At 46.4% G+C, this 18498-nt stretch overlaps 1 protein-coding gene across 5 annotated transcripts in view; it reads left to right on the top strand.

The window, feature by feature from the left end:
• FBH1 (F-box DNA helicase 1) overlaps positions 1 to 18498 on the top strand; it is a 52821-nt gene that overhangs the window by 20730 nt on the left and 13593 nt on the right. For all 5 annotated transcript variants that reach the window (XM_027591853.2, XM_027591848.2, XM_027591847.1 and 2 more), the window contains 13 exons: positions 1871 to 1963; positions 2311 to 2405; positions 4353 to 4521; positions 5226 to 5448; positions 6109 to 6196; positions 6281 to 6367; positions 7086 to 7222; positions 9048 to 9147; positions 9242 to 9363; positions 11128 to 11203; positions 11809 to 12006; positions 12563 to 12688; positions 14542 to 14648. In XM_027591853.2, the coding sequence (XP_027447654.1) occupies positions 1871 to 1963; positions 2311 to 2405; positions 4353 to 4521; positions 5226 to 5448; positions 6109 to 6196; positions 6281 to 6367; positions 7086 to 7222; positions 9048 to 9147; positions 9242 to 9363; positions 11128 to 11203; positions 11809 to 12006; positions 12563 to 12688; positions 14542 to 14648 (1621 nt within the window). The remainder of the gene's footprint in view (positions 1 to 1870; positions 1964 to 2310; positions 2406 to 4352; positions 4522 to 5225; positions 5449 to 6108; positions 6197 to 6280; positions 6368 to 7085; positions 7223 to 9047; positions 9148 to 9241; positions 9364 to 11127; positions 11204 to 11808; positions 12007 to 12562; positions 12689 to 14541; positions 14649 to 18498) is intronic.

The following is an 18498-nucleotide window of genomic DNA, read 5'->3' as shown; positions in this document are numbered from 1 at the left end:
AAAGAAAACGAACTGGGTGACCGGCAGGGGAGGTGGGGAACACTACGTTAGACTGGGTGGAGAAAAGCCTCTCTGAGGAAGTAACGTTTGAAGTAACACCGGAATGTCAGTTTTAAAATGACATTTTAAGACTTGAGGGGAGAGCTTTTAGCAGAAGGTGTGGATAATTTCAGGGTCCAAAGACGGGAATGAATTTGGTATATACAAGAAGAGAAAAGTGGTCCGGTGTGGCAGGACTGTAGTGAAGAAGAGGGAGACCGGCCCAGGGTTCCGTGAGGCCGGCAGCAGCCAGACGAGGGAAGCTGACGTAGGCCACGGCAAGGGGTCAGAATGAAATCCAAGCCGTGAAGGGCAGCTCTCAGAGGGCCCTGATCCCCGACCTGGAGGTGGGTGGTGTGCTGCTGCCGCCCTTCCTGGAGAAGCAGAAGGCCCAGAGGGGATTTCCTTTCTCTGGAATCCATGAGCCTTAGGAGGAACATGGCTGGGGGCGCCATGTGAGCTGTGGCCCAGTCGTCCTTGGTGGAGTTCAGGCATGGAACTCGCATGCTCCAGAAATGTCAGAGTATTTGCTGTGTTTCTGAGTTATGCTTCAGTTTATTTAATGTCAGTTATGTTGTATCCCACACCACGGCATCGAGGCATGGGACAAGACAAATACACAAAGGGTGAATAACGTCCTTAAGCGCAAATACGAACGTGCAGATTCTCTCCATGTTCACAAGGACAGGGAGGAGGAATGGAGGGTAGGATATGTTGAGTTTTGTTGTGTTCATGTATTTCTTCATGCTTTACCTGGAGATAATATGGCTGGAGATTGAAGTGTTGTGTTATTAAAGGTGTTTGTGCTCAGAGATCACTTTCACTCTGGGGATGGGGAGCAATGCGCTAAATGTGGGCAGTTGGTGATGGAGGGAGAAGAGTTTGGGGTTATTGTGAACCCAGAGAGCTTTGGAGTGGCTTTTAGCAGGCTGTTTGCCCATTTGGGGGGCCTCTGCTGACTGTTCCCGTGTCATCTTGGGCCCCTCTTGGTGGCTTGCGGGCTGTTTCCTTTCCAGTCCTTGGTCATATCTTGTTCTCTGTGTAACACCCTTCCTTTGGGACCTTTAAAGATAGAATGTTCTTCACGCTTCTACACCAGTTATCATCTTACAAGAAGCAGGGAGCAGAGCAAAGGAGTCTGAGAAAGATGACAGAAAGAAAGGTTGATGTCGAACAAGAATCGCACTACTCGGAGTAGAATTTACATTTGTTTTCACCTGGTTCTTTTTTTTTTTAAGATTTTATTTATTTGTTTGACAGAGAGAGAGAGAGGGTGCACGTGCACGCTAGCACACAAGCATCGGGGAGGGGCAGAGGCAGAGGGAGAAGCAGACTCCCCACTGAGCAGGGAGCCTGATGCGGTGCTCTATCCCAGGACCCTGGGACCATGACCTGAGCCAAAGGCAGGTGCTTCACCGACTGAGCCACCCAGGCGCCCCTCAGCTGGTTCTTAGTGCTTTTATGATTATTTGTCTCTTAGGGTCACAGCTAGTGCCTTGTTCCCCAAATAGCATGTCTTGGTCTCTCTCCTTTGCCATTACGTACAGGAGCCAGGCACCTTTCCAGAGCTGGGCTTTCCAAGAGGGCTTTGGTCAGCTCTAGGTATATTTAAAATCCCTTCCTTCCTTCCTTTCTTTCTTTCTCTCTCTCTCTCTCTTTCTTCCTTTCCTTCCTTCCTTCCTTCCTTCCTTCCTTTTTTCCTTTTTTCCATAAAATAGTGGTAGGTATTTTCTTTTTAGAAATGGTAAGGAGTCCAAATACATCTAAGGGAAAACAAGATAGAGATTGTGACTTAATTTGAAAATCTCTAAATCTGCTTTTTCCCTATTAGGATTCACTACAACATTTTCTATTGCCTGTATCTTCAGGAGAATTCCTGTACTCAGGCCAGACAAGTTAAAGAGGAGCCATCAGTTTGGCCAGGGTATGTATATAGGGGTTTGTGTGTGTATGTGTTTTGTCTTCTATTCTCGGTTCCTTCTTATACTTAAGGAGGAGAGGTGTTTTGTCTTAACAATTTCATTGAGGTATAATTTACATTACATAAAATTCACCCATTTTAATTGTACAATTCAGTGATTTTCAGTAAATTTCCTGAGTATGCAACCAGCATCATTAACTAGCTTTGGAACATGTTTACCACCCCAAGGGGAGGCCTTTCGTTTGGTTAATTTTGTTCCTCCGATCTGCCTGTTTGCTTTGTGACAGTCCATCTCCTGGTCTTTGGAATTTCTTTTTATTTTTCTAATTTCTCTTCTGTAATGATTATAGCAAGAAAACAGCCATCCAACTTACACATGAACAACAGCTGATTCTGAGCCATAAGATGGAACCTCTCCAGGTGGTAAAGATTATGGCATTTGCAGGTAAGGGAGCTCAGCATTCCTGGATTAGAGTCAGGTTCATGCATCTTATCCCTGCATTCCTCTTCCCTACTACCTGCCAGGATTTCTTTACCTTTGTCTATTATCCGACTACTGCAGTTAAATTATTTAATTTAATTGAATTAATTAATGAATTTACTTTTTAAAAAATATTTTATTTTTATTTATTTGTCAGAGAGCCAGCAGAAGCAGGGGGAGTGGCAGGCAGAGGGAGAAGCAGGCTCCCTACTGAGCGAGGAGCCCGATGCAGGGCTCGATCCCAGGACCCTGGGATCATGACCTGAGCCGAAGGCAGACGCTTAACCGACTGAGCCACCCAGGCGTCCCAATGAAATAATTTTAAAAGCAGTTAAGGAATGCTTGGTTTTTTTCCTTTTTTGTTTTTGTTTTTGTTTTACCACTGCAGGGAGCATCCACACTGGAGCTCCTGGTTGGACAGATAATTCATAGGAATGAGTTTGTGGGATGGATACCACCAGGATTGACCCAGCCTATCATTTGTCATTGTATATGCCCCGGCACTGATTGTTCACAGAGAGGCAGGCCGTGTTTGCGTAGCTCCCTGATTTCTGTCGGGTAAAGTCTGGGAGGCTCTCCCTGCATTGGATTCTAACCTACATTCCTAAATATGCCGTCTGTAATTCTGCTTTAGTCAACTAGTTGTACTTTTGGTCTCCTAAAGTACTTGGTTATCCTCTTGTCGGAGCCTTTGCCCATACTGTTTTCTACCTGGAATTCCTTCCTGCTTCTTTTCTGCCTAAATGTCCTACAAACAAACAATAGCAACCATTCAGTCAGTGCCTGGCACTGTGCTAAATCCTAACAACATTCTGGAAGGTTGGTTAGTTATCTCTGTTTTATAGATAAGGATCTGAAGCTCAGAGAAATTACAATGATTTGCCCCAGGTTAAAAGCAATTAAGTGGAGGACTTAGAATTCATAACTAGGTCTGTTTCTCTCCCAGAGCATGCCTTCCCCCCGCCTGCCTTCTTTGTCATGGTCTGTCTGACTCCCAGCTTTGCTGTTTCTTCTTGGTGGAGGCTTCTTTAGCCATTTGAGTCCTATGTGATCTCTGAACTCTTATTGTAACTAATCATCTGTACTAACTATTTGGTGCCCAATTATTTAATAAGTATAGCCCACACACACATTTTATAAAGACTTCTGCACCGTGTCATTAATCTTCACAACAGTAGCCCTGTTAGATAGGGAAAGAGGTACTATTTTTCTTCTTTTACAGGTGAGATTTTTTGTTTCCAATTTCATACTCTTTTTTTTGGTCTGCGTTGTCATTATACTCTCATTGTTTCAACTGTGTTGGTATTGTTTTCCCAATGAGACTGTAGTACAGGAACCTTGCTTTATGGTTTTTTTTTTTTTTTAACATACTCCCAGTGCTTAGCATACAGCTGAGCGTGGAGTAGGTGCTCATAAGTACTTGTTAAGTGAATGATAACTGAACGAACGAATGGTGGAGAGACAGGGCACACTGGAGAGCTCAGAATGGGCCAGAAGCATCCTTGAGTCTCACTTGCATGCTCTTGCCATTGAAGCATTACTGATGCCTAGGCCAGCAATAGGTACTCTTACTGAGTCCCTCTGTTGGGTACCTGATGATTGTCTTTATCCTGCCAGACCCTACAAGGTCAGCATTACACACGCATGGCTGAGGAGTACACTGATGGTCAGTGAAGTCGAGTGGCTCGTCCTTCACTGCGCAGCTAGAACCAGGAGCCACGATCCCAGCCCAGGTTAATCTGGCTTAGAATCTGCCGCTCTTTTCACTACACCTTACCAGTATTGAAAAACTTGTCACGGTCTGGTCTCAAGCAAGAGGCAAGATAAGCATGGATAAGACCTGATTAGGACATCCTTTGGAACAGTTTTTCCTGGTCAGAGGGTCACCTCCTTTCCTCTTGGCTTCCCCAGGCACCGGGAAGACCTCTACCCTGGTCAAGTATGCTGAGAAGTGGTCTGAGAGCAGGTTTCTGTATGTGACATTCAACAAGAGCATCGCAAAGCAGGCCGAGCTAGTCTTCCCCAGCAATGTCATCTGCAAAACCTTTCATTCCATGGCCTATGGACACGTCGGGCGGAAGTGAGCATTGGCACTACCACCATCATTGTCTAATTCCTGGTTTTCCCGTTGTGATTATCATGATTACTTATGAACTTAGACACAGCAACACTGAGAAAATGGAATGCTTTCAGCTCCACTTATAGGCAGGAAATAGAAAGATATTTAGTGATTTGTACTTTAACCTGTAAAAATATGTTGTTTGCAAATAATAGTGTCTTACTGAGGTGAACATTCTCATTTCTATGGAACTGAGGCACAGGAAGTCCAGATGACTGGTCTGGAGTGCAGGCTGTCACCAGTCTGACGGATAGGCTTCCCTTGGATGGGGTCGGGGGGGACACTCAGCTGACGTGCGCTTGTCGGGGCCTCCTGGGGCCTCTGAACTAGCCTTCCCTTGGATGGGAGAGCTTCAGGGAACTCGAGTGTCCCCTTAGGGACCTCTTGGAATCTAGTCCACACCATGGCGTAATGCCATCTGCCGTGAGCCACTTCATCTTCTGGGTTATTATCTGAGAATTCCTGAAAGCTGGATGAAGCCATTTCAAATCTTGCATGGACCTTGTTCAACTTCTCTGGCTTTTGTTTACCCTTAGCCTATTGTGACATTTAAGGTGGCCAGGTGGTGTCACTGTAGGGAAGGGGGTTGGAGTGGGGGGAGACACTTAAATACCACATTGCAGTGCTAACGGTCAAATATTGTTCATTTGGGATGTGTATTACAGGTACCAGTTAAAGAAGAAATTGAATCTCTTCAAGTTGACCCCCTTCATGGTCAATTCTGTCCTCGCTGAAGGGAAAGGTGGATTCATAAGGGCCAAGCTAGTATGTAAGACTTTAGAAAACTTCTTTGCCTCGGCTGACGAAGAGCTGACTATTGATCACGTGCCTATCTGGTGTAAGAACAGCCAAGGACAGAGAGTCATGGTTGAACAGAGTGAGAAGCTGGTGAGTATCTAAATATCTTCAGTGTCAGGGATCGAGGATAAATGAGAAGAGCCGACACGATCTGCTTGTCTTGCGTTTCTTCAAAACTGCTAGCAAGAAGTCTGACTCCCAGGCCTGTGGTAGCCGTGAGGTGTAGTGTGTTCTGTGAAGAGGACTCAGACATGTTACTTAATCTGCACACTGGTCCTCTTAATTCAACCGATGAGGCTCCTTCTACCCAAGGTTTGTAGGAGCTTGTCACTGGGTCTGCAGGATATAGAATCTAAAGATAAGGAATCTCTTTTCTGATTTTTCTCGTCCTTTCAGTCACTGGCCATTCTTTGTATGACTTAGTGGTCAGTCATAAATCTAGAGAATGAATCCAGCCTTAACTGGTTCATCATATCCTGTGCTCTTCCCCCCTCCCTACCCGCCCCAGATCTAGTACTCTGAGCAATGCTTTATCACTGGGCTTGGGATGGCCCCAGCTTCTTACTCCTCTCTGCACTTGGCATTGTTCTAAGGCTATCGTGGAGCCGGAGGAAGGTTAGGGGGGCACTGCCCCTCACTGTGCTTTGATGGTGCCTTCGTTCGGACCTCTGTGTGTGAGAATGAAAGTGATTTCAGGAGGTCCTTTTCCAGGGTCTTAAACTATGACTTGCCGTATCACTTGCTTTCTAGAACGGTGTCCTTGAAGCCAGCCGACTCTGGGACAACATGCGGAAGTTGGGGGAATGCAAAGAAGAGGCTTACCAAATGACTCATGATGGTATGCCAGTTCCCGCCTCCTGATACCTGTTAAATGTGACTGCTCTGCTTGTGAGTTCTGACGCTTACTGCCCCCTTCTTTCAGGCTATTTGAAACTCTGGCAGCTGAGCAAGCCTTTGCTTGCCTCTTTTGACGCCATCTTTGTGGATGAGGCCCAGGACTGTACCCCAGGTGATAAACTATTCAGGACATCAGTAGTCTCAAACACATAGAAACAACATCGTGATTATGTAAGAGGACATACATGTGAAATAACTTGATTATTCTTATTTGTCATAAAGAAGAGGAGCAAATGGTCATGTAGTCACGCAGAAATCCTTTATTATTTGACTTTGGATTTCAGCAGTTGTCCTTCACCAGCCCCCCAACCCCCCACTCAGGGCAAATTTATTTTTCTGTAAATGTTTTGCTTCGGTTATTCTTAAAATGCTGACTAAGCATAGGTCGTCAGGCGATTGGGACCTAGACTCATGCTGAGTAGGAAAAGCTAGTTAACTTAGAGCGGACAGTTTGTGTTGTGTGTTTTTCAAGTGGCTGATAGAAAATAGTGTGCCTTTGTGGGGTCATTTTTGAGCTTTGAGTTACAATGTTAAGAGAAGACAATTTGCCTCATTTTTTATTTGCTTATGTGGTTTTTTTTTAGACTCCCATCATTTATCCGGGACTAAAAATAATCTGCATTCCTAGGCTTAGAAATGGTTTCTCTTGCCCATTATACAGTTGTTTCTTTGCATTGCCTGCGTGTCCTGCAGGGGAGACAACTCTGTTGTCCAGCATGCCCTGGCTTCGTTTCATGAAGCGTTTTCATCTCTGTCGTAAATATGGTTTCTTTTTGCTCTGTGAGTTGGCATTCCTTCAGCTCTCTTACTGTCCCTCTTATTGGTTGCAGCTATCATGAACATAGTTCTGTCTCAGCCATGTGGGAAAATCTTTGTAGGGGACCCACATCAGCAGATCTATACCTTCCGCGGTGCAGTCAATGCTCTGTTTACAGTCCCTCACACGCACGTCTTCTATCTCACACAGGTAAGAGCTCTCTCTGCTTCCAGTCCCCAGAACTGTAGAAGCAAGCATTGTGGTTCCCCACCCTCGCTTTCCCGTGGTTACCCTGTGCCAGGCGCCCAGTACGTAGCAGATCCTTGCTTCTAAGTGGTGGTTCTCTGTGGCTCTCGGGGGGTCTGCAAAGTCAAAACCGTGTTCACAACACTTGCGTGGGCCGTTGTCACTGTGTTCGCGTTTGCACCGCTGACGCCTGCTCGTGAGTCAGGGCGGTGGCACCAGATGGTGCCGGCCATCATCGTGCTCTTCTTGCGACGCACTCAGAGTCAAACAAACAAAAGCGGTTCCCTCCGGAACGTCCTGGTGTGACAGCAGACTGGATGGACTGCTGGCCCTTTGGTGTGTCTCTAATATTCTGTGTGGGCAAGTGGCAGGTGTGAATAAAGCGCTTCTGCGTATGGACGTGTGTTGGCTGTCTGACTAAGGGCACTCTTGGGATTGAGCTGTGAGCTCAGCTGGGTGTGTTTGTGTGTCGTTGCTGTTTGGTGCTTGAAAGTGCAGCTGACAGACTCGGGCCTTTGGCATTCCCTCAGAAATGAAGGGAGTGAGCTGTGACTTCAGGGAAGACAACCGACAAATGTTTGTTGCCCAAGATGAAATTCTTGCTTTCAAGTGAAATAAAAATCTGGAAAACTTGTGTCTGCCACTGTGAGCGTGACAACTCCTGCGTCCTCGGCTCTCTGAGAAAGCTGTCACGCGCCTCCCTTTTCCAGTACCTGTCTGTGGGAGGCTGTCGGGGTATCTACAGAAATTATTGAGAATTCCTCTGCAGAGAAGATTTTTATCTTCTCTCCCACTTACTTACTCGATCATCTGTTTATATCAGTGTGGACTCGTGGTTATTTTATTTTATGTTTTGGGTTATGGCTCACTCAGAATGGTCCTGTAACAACAAAGTACTATTTGTCTAAAGTCTCGTGTTTTCCTGAGTATTACTGATGTTCACCAAAGCACATCATAGTTTATTACTTTAAGTCATAAGTGCATGGAAAAGGGCAGTAAGTACCATGAGTTTGGTGTTTTTCCAGCTGCAGTGATCAAGGAAGTAGGGTGTGGGGCCGTGTTTTGAAGGGTAGGAGACCGTTTTGCCCTGTGCCAAGGCGGGGAGTGCAGGGAATGCTCAGGAAGTGAAGGTGCTTGGGGCTGGCTGTGTGGGGTGGCTGTTTTAAATTAATGTTGAGGGAGTCTCTGAGGCAAGGGGAGAAACCCCCCGGCCCTCCCTCAGTCTTTTGTATAATTTACGCTTTTTCATTTGCGTTGATTTGGAAGGAAGGGTAGATTTGATTAAAAAGAGAAGTTTTCCATTGGTCTTGGGGAATGAAAGGAAACAAGGCTGTCCGGGCTGTGAGAGCTGTTCAGAATACACGCATCACCTTCCTCCTGTTTTGTAGCAAGGTTGTGGCCTGATGAAGGCTTGCGGGCAAGAGTCATCTGACAGAGGCATAGAGACGCATCTGGCCGTGGGAGGGAGAGGCCAAGTGGGTGAGGCATGGGGTTCAGGTTGCTGAGCTGGGCTGGTAGCAGTGGTGAGAAAAATAGTCTAGGTCCCGTGGTGGGAGATTTGGATTTGGGGGCAAGGCGTAAAGGAAGATAGTAACCTGAAGGTTTCAGGAGGGAAGCTGCAGTTCTGAAAGCTTCGAAGTCAAGTCAGTGATCATTTGATTGTGAGCAGGTTTACGAGTGGGGAATCAACAGTTGGCTTTGGCTAGGCCGGGACTCACGGGGACAGAAATGTGCTAACCTCCTTCAGGGAGGGGTTGTTGACTCCATTTGTTTTGTCGTTTTCCCACAGAGTTTCAGATTTGGCGTGGAAATAGCGTATGTGGGAGCGACTATCTTGGATGTCTGCAAGCGAGTGAGGAAAAAGACTTTGGTTGGAGGAAACCATCAGAGTAAGGCGTTCAGTTACTCTTCATTTATTTGTTCCAAAAATTAGTTTTCCTGTTTATTTGGATTTGCCACAGAGTTTGTGCTCTCTCCCAAAAGGTGGCATTAGAGGTGATGCCAAAGGCCAAGTGGCCCTGCTGTCCCGGACCAATGCCAACGTGTTTGATGAGGCCGTGCGCGTGACCGAAGGAGAAGCCCCTGCGAGGATACATCTGATTGGGGTGAGAGTACATTTCTGTTGACTGCTTCCTGCACAGACACAAGCCTAGCCAGTGAAAATATTGGGCGTCATTAGGATTATTACACAAGCAAGTGTCTGGGGTTTGGGGACCCATCTGCGCCGTGACTGAAGTCTTTGCCCAGGCCGTTCTGATGATGTAGGCCAGATGTTCCTATAAAGACCCAGTAAGGACTGAGGATCCTTTCTTCCACTCTTTAGAACACGAACGCCCTTCTCATCTTTGGCCCTGCCAATGAGGCTGCCGACGGGCTACCTGCGAGTGTTGTGGTGTGTGGTGTTCGTTAGTGTAAGAACAGGGGAGCTGCCAACACAGCCGGGAAGCGTGAGCGGGCTCCACATAGAGGGTTTGCACACCTGGGTTCTAGCTCTGGTTCTGTCACTAACTTTGTGTGGCTTGCGGCAAGTCACAACTTCCGTGTGCCTCATTCTCTCCATCTCTAAGACAAAAATCATGCCTTTCCTTTACCTGGTTCACGGGGAAGTTAGGGTGAAACGACACGTGTATGACTTTTCTAACTCTTCAAGACAAAGCGATAGGACTAAAAGACATTCACTCCTTTTGTGAAAAACAGTGTTTTCTGAGGGCTTACTATGTGGGCACTCAATAAATACTCAGTGAATCGTAATCAGGGGATGTGCTGAGTTTTCTCTCTTTTATGGATAAAGATTAGATAGCCATGTTACAGAAGTTTTGGAAACTAAGTGGGAAAAAAAAATCACCCTAAATCTCAGTATTTCAGATAATAATTTTCCCTTTTGCTATTTACGTCTTTGTCTTTATAGACACACATTTCTACATAATTGCAATTATAGCATACATACAAACGTGTGCATCTTTTTACTCAACACTTAAGCATCTTTTCTTTCACATTGTTCATTAATGACTGTAGTAATTCATCTAGTGGTTATAGTGTAATTTGGGCATTTTTATCGTTGTAAGAAAATAGCACTCTTGGACTGTGGCCCACGCCAGACGTGGCAGACAGTAGGTGTTGTGGTCCTTCCGTCACGCCCACGTGTCGTCTGGAGCATGTGTCCGCACTCGTGATCACATCTGCTTTCCAGCTATAATACATGCTGGCTTATTTCGGGCTCTGTTTTATGTTAACGGTTTACGTGTCCCTTCCCCAAATGAGGACAGATCCTTGGAGTGTGGCGCCTTGGTCCCAGGCAGTGCTCAGCACACGCTTCTAGGTAGAATGGGCTACATTCTGACACAAGCAGGCCCCCTTCTGCAGGAGCTAACCTTCTAGAACATCAGTCTGGACCTGTAGACATTCTCTAGCGTAGTTCTGTGCTCCAAAGACACAGTGGTAAGGACTCAGACTCCACACGTCCTGTTCAGGTGCCCTCATAGCCTACATCGCGGCCATTTTTCTGTTCCTGGAAGGTAGATGGTTTCGGTTCCCCCCGTTGGACAAGAAAGCAGCATGCAGCTCGTTCTTGCCTCCCTCCCCCCTCCTTTTCCTTTTAAACAGAGGAAGAGTTTGAGGTAGCAGCCAGGACTTAGCATTTGAGAATCCTGTGTGCTCAGGCTTTGTGATAGCCTAGTGCTTTTGTGCTTGATGAAATTCCCCGCTGTCTGTGTGCTTTGGGTGCGATTTGAGATCGTTTCCAAGAAAACATCTCATTTCAAAATCCCATCTCTACGTTTGCTTTACTTTGTTTTGTTAAAACAACGACAATAACAAAACAAAACGGAAAACAGCAAAAAACCAAAAATCCCACCAAAAAACTTTTTCAGGGGATTAAATCCTTTGGATTGGACAGAATCATTGATATTTGGATCCTTCTTCAGCCGGAGGAAGAACGGAAGAAACGTGAGTACCCTCCTGGCCGGTGCAGTGGACGGAAGCGCTCCAGTGACGAGGGACGGGAGAAGGCTAGGCTTGCTCTGAATGAGCATTCGTATTTTTCTCCTGGAGAAGGGTGGAGCTAGTGTGGCTCTCTTCCCATCAGGAGTGGGATGCCCGAGGCCTCCTGGTGCAGAGGTACGGAGAGCTCTTTCCAGACCCTTCTCTTAGGAGGCTGAATTTCTTCCTATTGTCGGTCCCTTAGGCTGTCTTGCCTCAGCATCTTTCTGTCTGCCTGGGCACCTTTACCCACCGAAATCGCTGCATGGGCCCCAGATGGTCACTTCTAACATCCTGTAGCGTATTTCTTTTCCACACTGCACTATTTCACATCCCTGTGAAGTAGGTAAGGATGTCAAGGGTCGGGCCCTTGAGCCTCAGTTTGGAGACGGAGAGGCTAAAGCACAGGTCCTTTCTGACTTGCCCAGGGTCACACAGCAGGTTAGTGATGCAGTCGGGACTAGAACCCGGATCTCCCAGGCTTTCACTGCTGTTGGCTAGGAATGTGGAGCTACTGCCGCTGGAGCTTAGTGGAGTCCTGTCGTGTTAACCCGAATGTGTGTTCTCCTTAGAGAACCTCGTTATTAAAGACAAGTTTATTAGAAGATGGGTGCACAAAGAAGGCTTCAGTGGCTTGAAGAGGTACGTGACTGCAGCCGAGGACAAGGAGCTGGAAGCCAAGATTGCCGTCGTTGAGAAGTATAACATCCGGATTCCAGAACTGGTGCAGAGGATAGAGAAGTGCCACATAGAAGACCTGGACTTTGCAGGTGAGGAGAACAGTGGGTTCTTCACCTCCCAGCAGGTGGGTGGTCGGACGGTCCTCTTCCTGCGGGGATTTCCGGGGGGGCCTGGTGGGGCTCTGTGGCGCTCCCGGGAAGCCTGGGGGGAAGGGGAGCAGAGCTGCCACTCTTCCTCAGGGGGCCCTTCTGTCGTGGGGTCTGCCCCTGGCTGCGACTCTGGGCAAGCAACTCAGTGCTCTCGTGGCTCTGTCCCTTTGCCTGCAGACTGCAGGGCCTGGCCAAGTCCCCGCGGGCTCTGGAACATGATTCTGACGTACTAACCTGCCCGCGCTGAATTTACTATTTCCCCATCTTTCCATCTTTCTCTCTCTCTCTCTCTCTTTCTCTTTTTCTTTTCTCCTGACTGTCGTTTCTTGCCCGCCCCCCCCCCCCCCCCCCCCCGCCAATGACATGCGGGTAAGGAAGGGTCGTGGAAGCGCCGTTCGTTTTAGGAGCGTGGCAGGAAGGGCACGCTTGTCTCTTCCTCTCTCCTGCCTTTCCCTGCCAAGCCCCCATCTAACTGTGCGCTCTCTTTTTATTCCAGAGTACATTTTGGGCACTGTGCACAAAGCCAAAGGCTTGGAGTTTGACACCGTGCATGTGTTGGATGATTTTGTGAAAGTGCCTTGTGCCAGGCACAACCTTGCGCAGCTGCCCCACTTCAGAGTCGGTGAGGAGCGTCTGCGCACCGCCTACCTGCAGTGCTTCCTTTGCTTGCCTTGCTTTCTGTTGGGTGCTGTGGCCTCTAGAAGAAAAACCAAACACCTCCTAGTTCTCGTTTTTTTATTGTTATACCGTGTGTTTGAGGAAAACGAGTCCTCCAGGTCCACCTGTCTCAGGGCTGTGGGTAGGGTGGTTGTGCTTAGGGTGGGTCTGTTTCAGCCCTCAGCTGGGGCTGTGTCACCATCAGATATTGGGTGCCCAGCCCCATAAAAGCTTTAAAGCAATTTACCTGCTTTCCAAAATGTTGTTTTTAAGATTTCATTTGTTAGAGAGAGAGAGAGAGAGAGAGAGAGAGACAGGGAACCTGTGTGCATGTGCGAGTGGGGGAGTGGCGGAGGGCCAGAATCTCAAGCAGACTCCCTGCTGAGCATGGCGCCTGACACGGGGCTCGATCCCAGGACCGTGAGGTCGTGACCGGAGCTGAAATCAAGAGTTGGACATTTAACCGACTGAGCCACCCAGGCATCCCCAAAGTGTTTTTTTAAAATTAAATCTCCTTTTTACTAAAGAGGCCAAGAAATCATAAAAAAGTAAGCACTTTGTATCTTCTGTTTGCTTTTATATAAATTTATACTCAAGGCAAGTTGTTATCTTCTGAGCATCCGTGCGGTTATTTTGGGTTTTTATTTTTTTTTTTAAAGATTTTATTTATTTATTTGACAGAGACACAACGAGAGAGGGAACACAAGCAGGGGGAGTGGGAGAGGGAGAAGCAGGCTCCCCGCTGAGCAGGGAGCCCGATGCGGGGCTCGATCCCAGGACCCTGGGACCATGACACGAGCCGAAGGCAGACGCCCAACCTACTGAGCCACCCAGGCGCCCCTATTTTGGTTTTAAATCTTAGAATTAAACCCTGTGAAACAAACAAACGTTCTGTTAACCGTGGGCTCAGAATTTGGGGCATAGCGTACATTGGCAGGCTGAAAATAGAAATGGTAAAAACTGGTCTCTGATGAATATATCCGTAACATTACAAAAAGATGTGCTGCTGAAGGTAAATTAGAGCACAGTGGGGCACAGGAGCCCCAACAGTGGCTCCATATTGGGGAAGAAAAGTATTTAATATGCTACCACCTTTTTTTTTTTCCCTTGCTGGCCAATGCATGTTCGCGTATTTTTTTTGTTTTTATGTCTTAGAACAGCTTTATCGAGGTCTAATTCACATAGCATACAATCTGCCCATTTAAAGCTTTCAGTGTGTTCACGGATGAGCCGCTCGGTGCCACGTTCTCACCATTGTATTGTGGCGTGTGGTGACTGTCAGGGGACAGGCTTCAGGGACGCAGTAGAGCCTTGGATGTGTGTTAACTTCTCTGCTTGTCATGTGACAGCCCAAGACAGTTCCAAAGAGAGAGAGAGAGACAGTGTCAGGAAAAGGGAAGAATGTGGGCTTTGGAGACAGGTAGCCTTGGGTTTGGCTCCTGGGCCCTTGCTCAGCCTTGGCCCGTGTGTCCAAGTGGCTTGGCCTCTGTGAGCCTCAGTTTCCCCGGCAGTCCCACAGAGCTGTCGTGAAGAGACCTGGGAGGGTGAATGAGAGCCTCACGGGTGTTGAGTGGCCTGTGGACAGGCTCCTGGGGTTTACCAGCAGCGGCACAGGTTAAAACTCAGCATTTTGTGCCCCTGGTCTGTTAGGTTTTTGTTTGTTTTTGGAGTTGGTGCTCGTAGTCGAAGTTGGTGTGTACAGCCAGCAAGTCTTGGTGGGGGAGGTGGGGGGTGGGGGCTAGTGGACGTGTAGAGGAGAACACACAGTTCGTAAGCAGGCTTCTGAGCTGATGCGTTTCTTCCCTTCACTTTCTTTAGAGTCGTTTTCTGAGGATGAATGGAATTTACTGTATGTTGCAGTAACCCGTGCCAAGAAGCGTCTCATCATGACCAAATCCTTGGAGAACATTTTGACTTTAGCTGGGGTAAGAAGAACCAGTAACACAAGCTAATTTGGCAACATTCAGAGTTTACTGGGGTTTTCTTATTTTATTTTTTTATATGTTCAGTTAGGCACTGTATAGTACATCATTAGTTTTTGATGTTTTGATGTTCAGTGATTCGTTAGTTATGTATAGCACACACGTGTGTTATACATATGTGCTCATCACATCATGTGCCCTCCTCAATACCCAACCCCCTGCCACCCCCTCCCCCCACCCTCTTCCCCTCTGAAACCCTCAGTTTCCTGGGGTCCAGGGTCTCTCATGGTTCGTCTCCCTCTGTGATTCTCCCCCTTCCGATTTCTCCCTCCCCCTGTGGTCCTCTGAGCTATTGCTTATGTTCCACATGTGAGTGAAACCAGATGATGATTGTCTTTCTCTGCTTGACTTACTTCACTCAGCATGATCCCCTCCTCCAATTCCATCCATGTCGATGCAAATGGTGGGTGAATAAGGGATCAACCTGTGGCCTTCGAAGGCCCTTTGGTTCAGGATCCTGGGCTGGAAGAAAAGGGCTTCTCTTGGGACTCATGGCTAGTGCAGGAGATGTTGTAATCAAAGAGACAGAAATGTGGGTTCTCTTCTCAGTTCTTTCCTGATTCAGTTTTAATTTTTAAAATATCCACTGTTCATATGTTTCTTAATTTCTCCTTTGCTCGGTTTGTGCTGAGCACTCTTGGGGAAACACCAGGAAGAATGTTTTCTGTGTCTACACTGCCTCCCTCTCCTTCCCTAGTTCTTCGTGAACCAGCAGCTGCGGCCAACAATAGACTTCTTGCAAGGAAAATGTCCCTGGGGAGGGAGAAGGACTCTTCAGGTGCTAGGCCTCTTGTCATGGGCTCCCCACCCTGTTATTTCCAGCTCTCTTCTGCCCTTCACAGGTTGCAGTGTAAGCCTGTTAGTCTTTTCAGCCCTCTTGGAAACAGGAACAGAAATCTGAGCTCCCGGTGGCTACTTGGTCCATCTTTCCCTGAACCAAAAATACTTAAGCCAAAACCTAAAACTTAAGTGTAAAAGTTACTCTTTTTTCTGTTGCTCTCTGGAGGAAAGGAAAGATTTTATGCAGCCGAAGCACCCTATATTTCATGCTCCTTCAGGCAGGTGAGAATATCGGGAGCTGTGGAGTCTAAGCAGTGACGTCAACAGCTTTGAACCTCAGGGTGGGGCGGCGGTGTGGGGCAATAATCATTGTTTAGTAAATGGTGTGGAACTCCTGGCGTTGTTCAGTGGCCGTGATGCAGAACCCTGACGTCAGAACTGAATAGTGCCTGTTTCTTGAGTATGTGCCACACCTGTTTCTAGGCACTGGAGGTGACATGGCGGCCAGAGAACGCCTGCCCTCCCCCAGGCCCCCTTCCAGGTGCAGAGACGGATGGTAAACAAGGCAGCAGACAGGGTTTCTCTTCACATATTTGAGGAAGATGGTGTGAGAGCCTTCCAGGGGGAAGCTTTACGGACCAACACTCCAGGTCCCGTGACAACAGCAAAAGCTTCTTGCATAAGACAGACTACCTTGTGTGTTGGTAGCACTTTTTTCTTCTGAGCTTCTCCCAGACGGGCCCATCTGGCCATAAGAATGTTTCTGGAATTTGAAATGAGCTGCATGTTTCTCCAAGCAGCTTTGCTTCACCTGGACCACGCCATGGGTGACGGCTCGTGTGTCAGATCTCAGAGCCAGGGCCCCTTTGTTTGGCTCTGTCCTTCCTGGCACCTGGGTCGCCCAGCGGTTTCCAGAGAGGACTTAGAGCAGAGCTCTGCACGCTTTTTCTTGAAAGGGCCAGACAGTAAATATTTTAGGCTTTGCAGGCCACGTGATCTCTTGTTGCATCGGCTCGACTCTGCCGTGAGGGTACGGAGCAGCCGCAAGCAAGTCATTAATGCATGAGTGTGGCTGTGTCCCAGTAAAACTTTATTGACAGCAACAGGGACTGGTCTGAATTTGGCCCCATGGTTTAGAGATAAGTGTGGCTTTTCTTAATCTCTGAACCAGTACCCCAGGGGGTTGAGTAGAGATAAGAAATACAGTTGACCCTTGAACAACACCCACCCCGCCCATACACCACTCAGTTGAAAATCTGTGTGTAACTTTTGACTCCCCCCAAACTTAACTAATAGCCTCTGTTGACCAGAAGCCTCACCGAAAACATAAACAGTCAATTAACACATATTTTGTACGTTAGCTGTATTATATGTGGTATTCTTAGGATAAAGTAAGCTAGGGAAAGGAGTATCATAAGGAAGAGAAAATACATTTACAGCATCATACTTTTAAGAAGTCTGTGTATAAGTAGATCCAGGCATTTCAAAGTCGTTTAAGGGTCAACTCTAGTAATTTGTATGTGCAAATAATCTCTACCTATAACAGGATTTTTGTATAAACTTTGATCGTAAGTAGTTTTAGAACCGGTAGTGTGGTTTTCTCCTAGAAATAGTGCTGCACTGCACCCAATAGCTTGGATTTATCACAGAACCAAGTTGTCACATTGGTAACTTGTAGCGGGAAGTACTATAGACCAGTAATACCACTTCACAATGTGGGTTAAATAGGATTTTTTTTAACTTAGGAAAATTCTGAGGTATTTAAAAGTCAAGAAAGTAATAAATTGAATTACTACATACAAATCATACCTGTATATAACTGGAGTATGTATCTCTAAAAAAAAAAAATGGACCTTTTTTCCCCATAATTACAAGTGCCATTATCATAACTTATAAAATTTATAGCAATTCCATGCGGCTTCTGCTACCCAACCCACAATCATACTTTTGTGATTGTCTCAAAAATGCCTTTTTTTGAGTTGCTTTGTTCAACTCAGGGTCCAAACAAAATTCAGGGTTGTGAAGTCTTTTAAGTTTCTTAATTTAGAGCAGTCTAAGACTCCTTCCTTCTAATGCTCTTGTGTTGGAGTCAGGCGTCCTACAGAATATTCCACATTCTAGATTTGCTTTTTTATGCGGTTGTGCAGATCTTGGTTCCTGACAGTATTTATTGATTACTTATTTACACTCTTCTACTGTGGATAGCAGTTATAAAATAATACCAGTATTCCTGTAAACAGAATACTGAATGCAATTTAGGATTTCCTAACAGCTCCGTTTCTCTATATTCCACTAAAGACGTGTGGTAGGAATATCAGGCCCTGAGGGCTCTTGAAGTAAGTTCTTTCTCCTCTGTGGTTAGATCCGCCAATGTAATTACAATAAGATATATCTGTTTACTGTCTCTACAAGGATTGCTTTGCTTCTTTTTGACTTAATTATCTTTTTTGAATGTATCAGACGTTTATGTTTTCAATGTTAGAACTTTGTAACAAGTGTAAAAGTCTCGTTCTGTCTTTGTCCCCTTCAGATTCTCTCCCTCCACCATTGATAGCTTTTTTTTTTTTAAATTAGTATTCGGTTTATCCTTTGGTATTTCTTTTTGCAAGTATCAGCAAATATGTATAAATTTTTCTATTCTTTCTCATGAAAGGTAACATTCTCTAGATAGTGTTCTTTCTGAACCTCCGTTTGTCACTGAGAAATATGCGTGGAGATCACTCACTGTTTATAGTTCATACAGTTCTTTCTCATCCCTTGAGACTGCTGCGGAATATTCACTGGGTCCGAGTATTGTGACTGGTGTGGCCCCTCGCTGATGGCTACCGGATTCTTTCCAGTCTTTTGCCTTAAAGAATAATGCCAAGAGGCAAAACAAGGCACGAGTCATTTTCTGGTTTGCCAGTGTGTCCTGGGGAATAGGTTCTAGAATCTCAATTTCTAGGTAAAGGATAAATGGATATGTGATTTTTCTAGATACTGCCAAATTCTTCACAGAGATTGTATACCTGAG

The sequence above is a fragment of the Zalophus californianus genome, chromosome 9 (assembly GCF_009762305.2).
Source record: "Zalophus californianus isolate mZalCal1 chromosome 9, mZalCal1.pri.v2, whole genome shotgun sequence".
In the NCBI taxonomy this organism is placed as follows: Eukaryota; Metazoa; Chordata; class Mammalia; order Carnivora; family Otariidae; genus Zalophus; species Zalophus californianus.
Note: the sequence above shows the minus strand (reverse complement) of the source record. Positions and strands in the feature narration are given on the sequence as shown.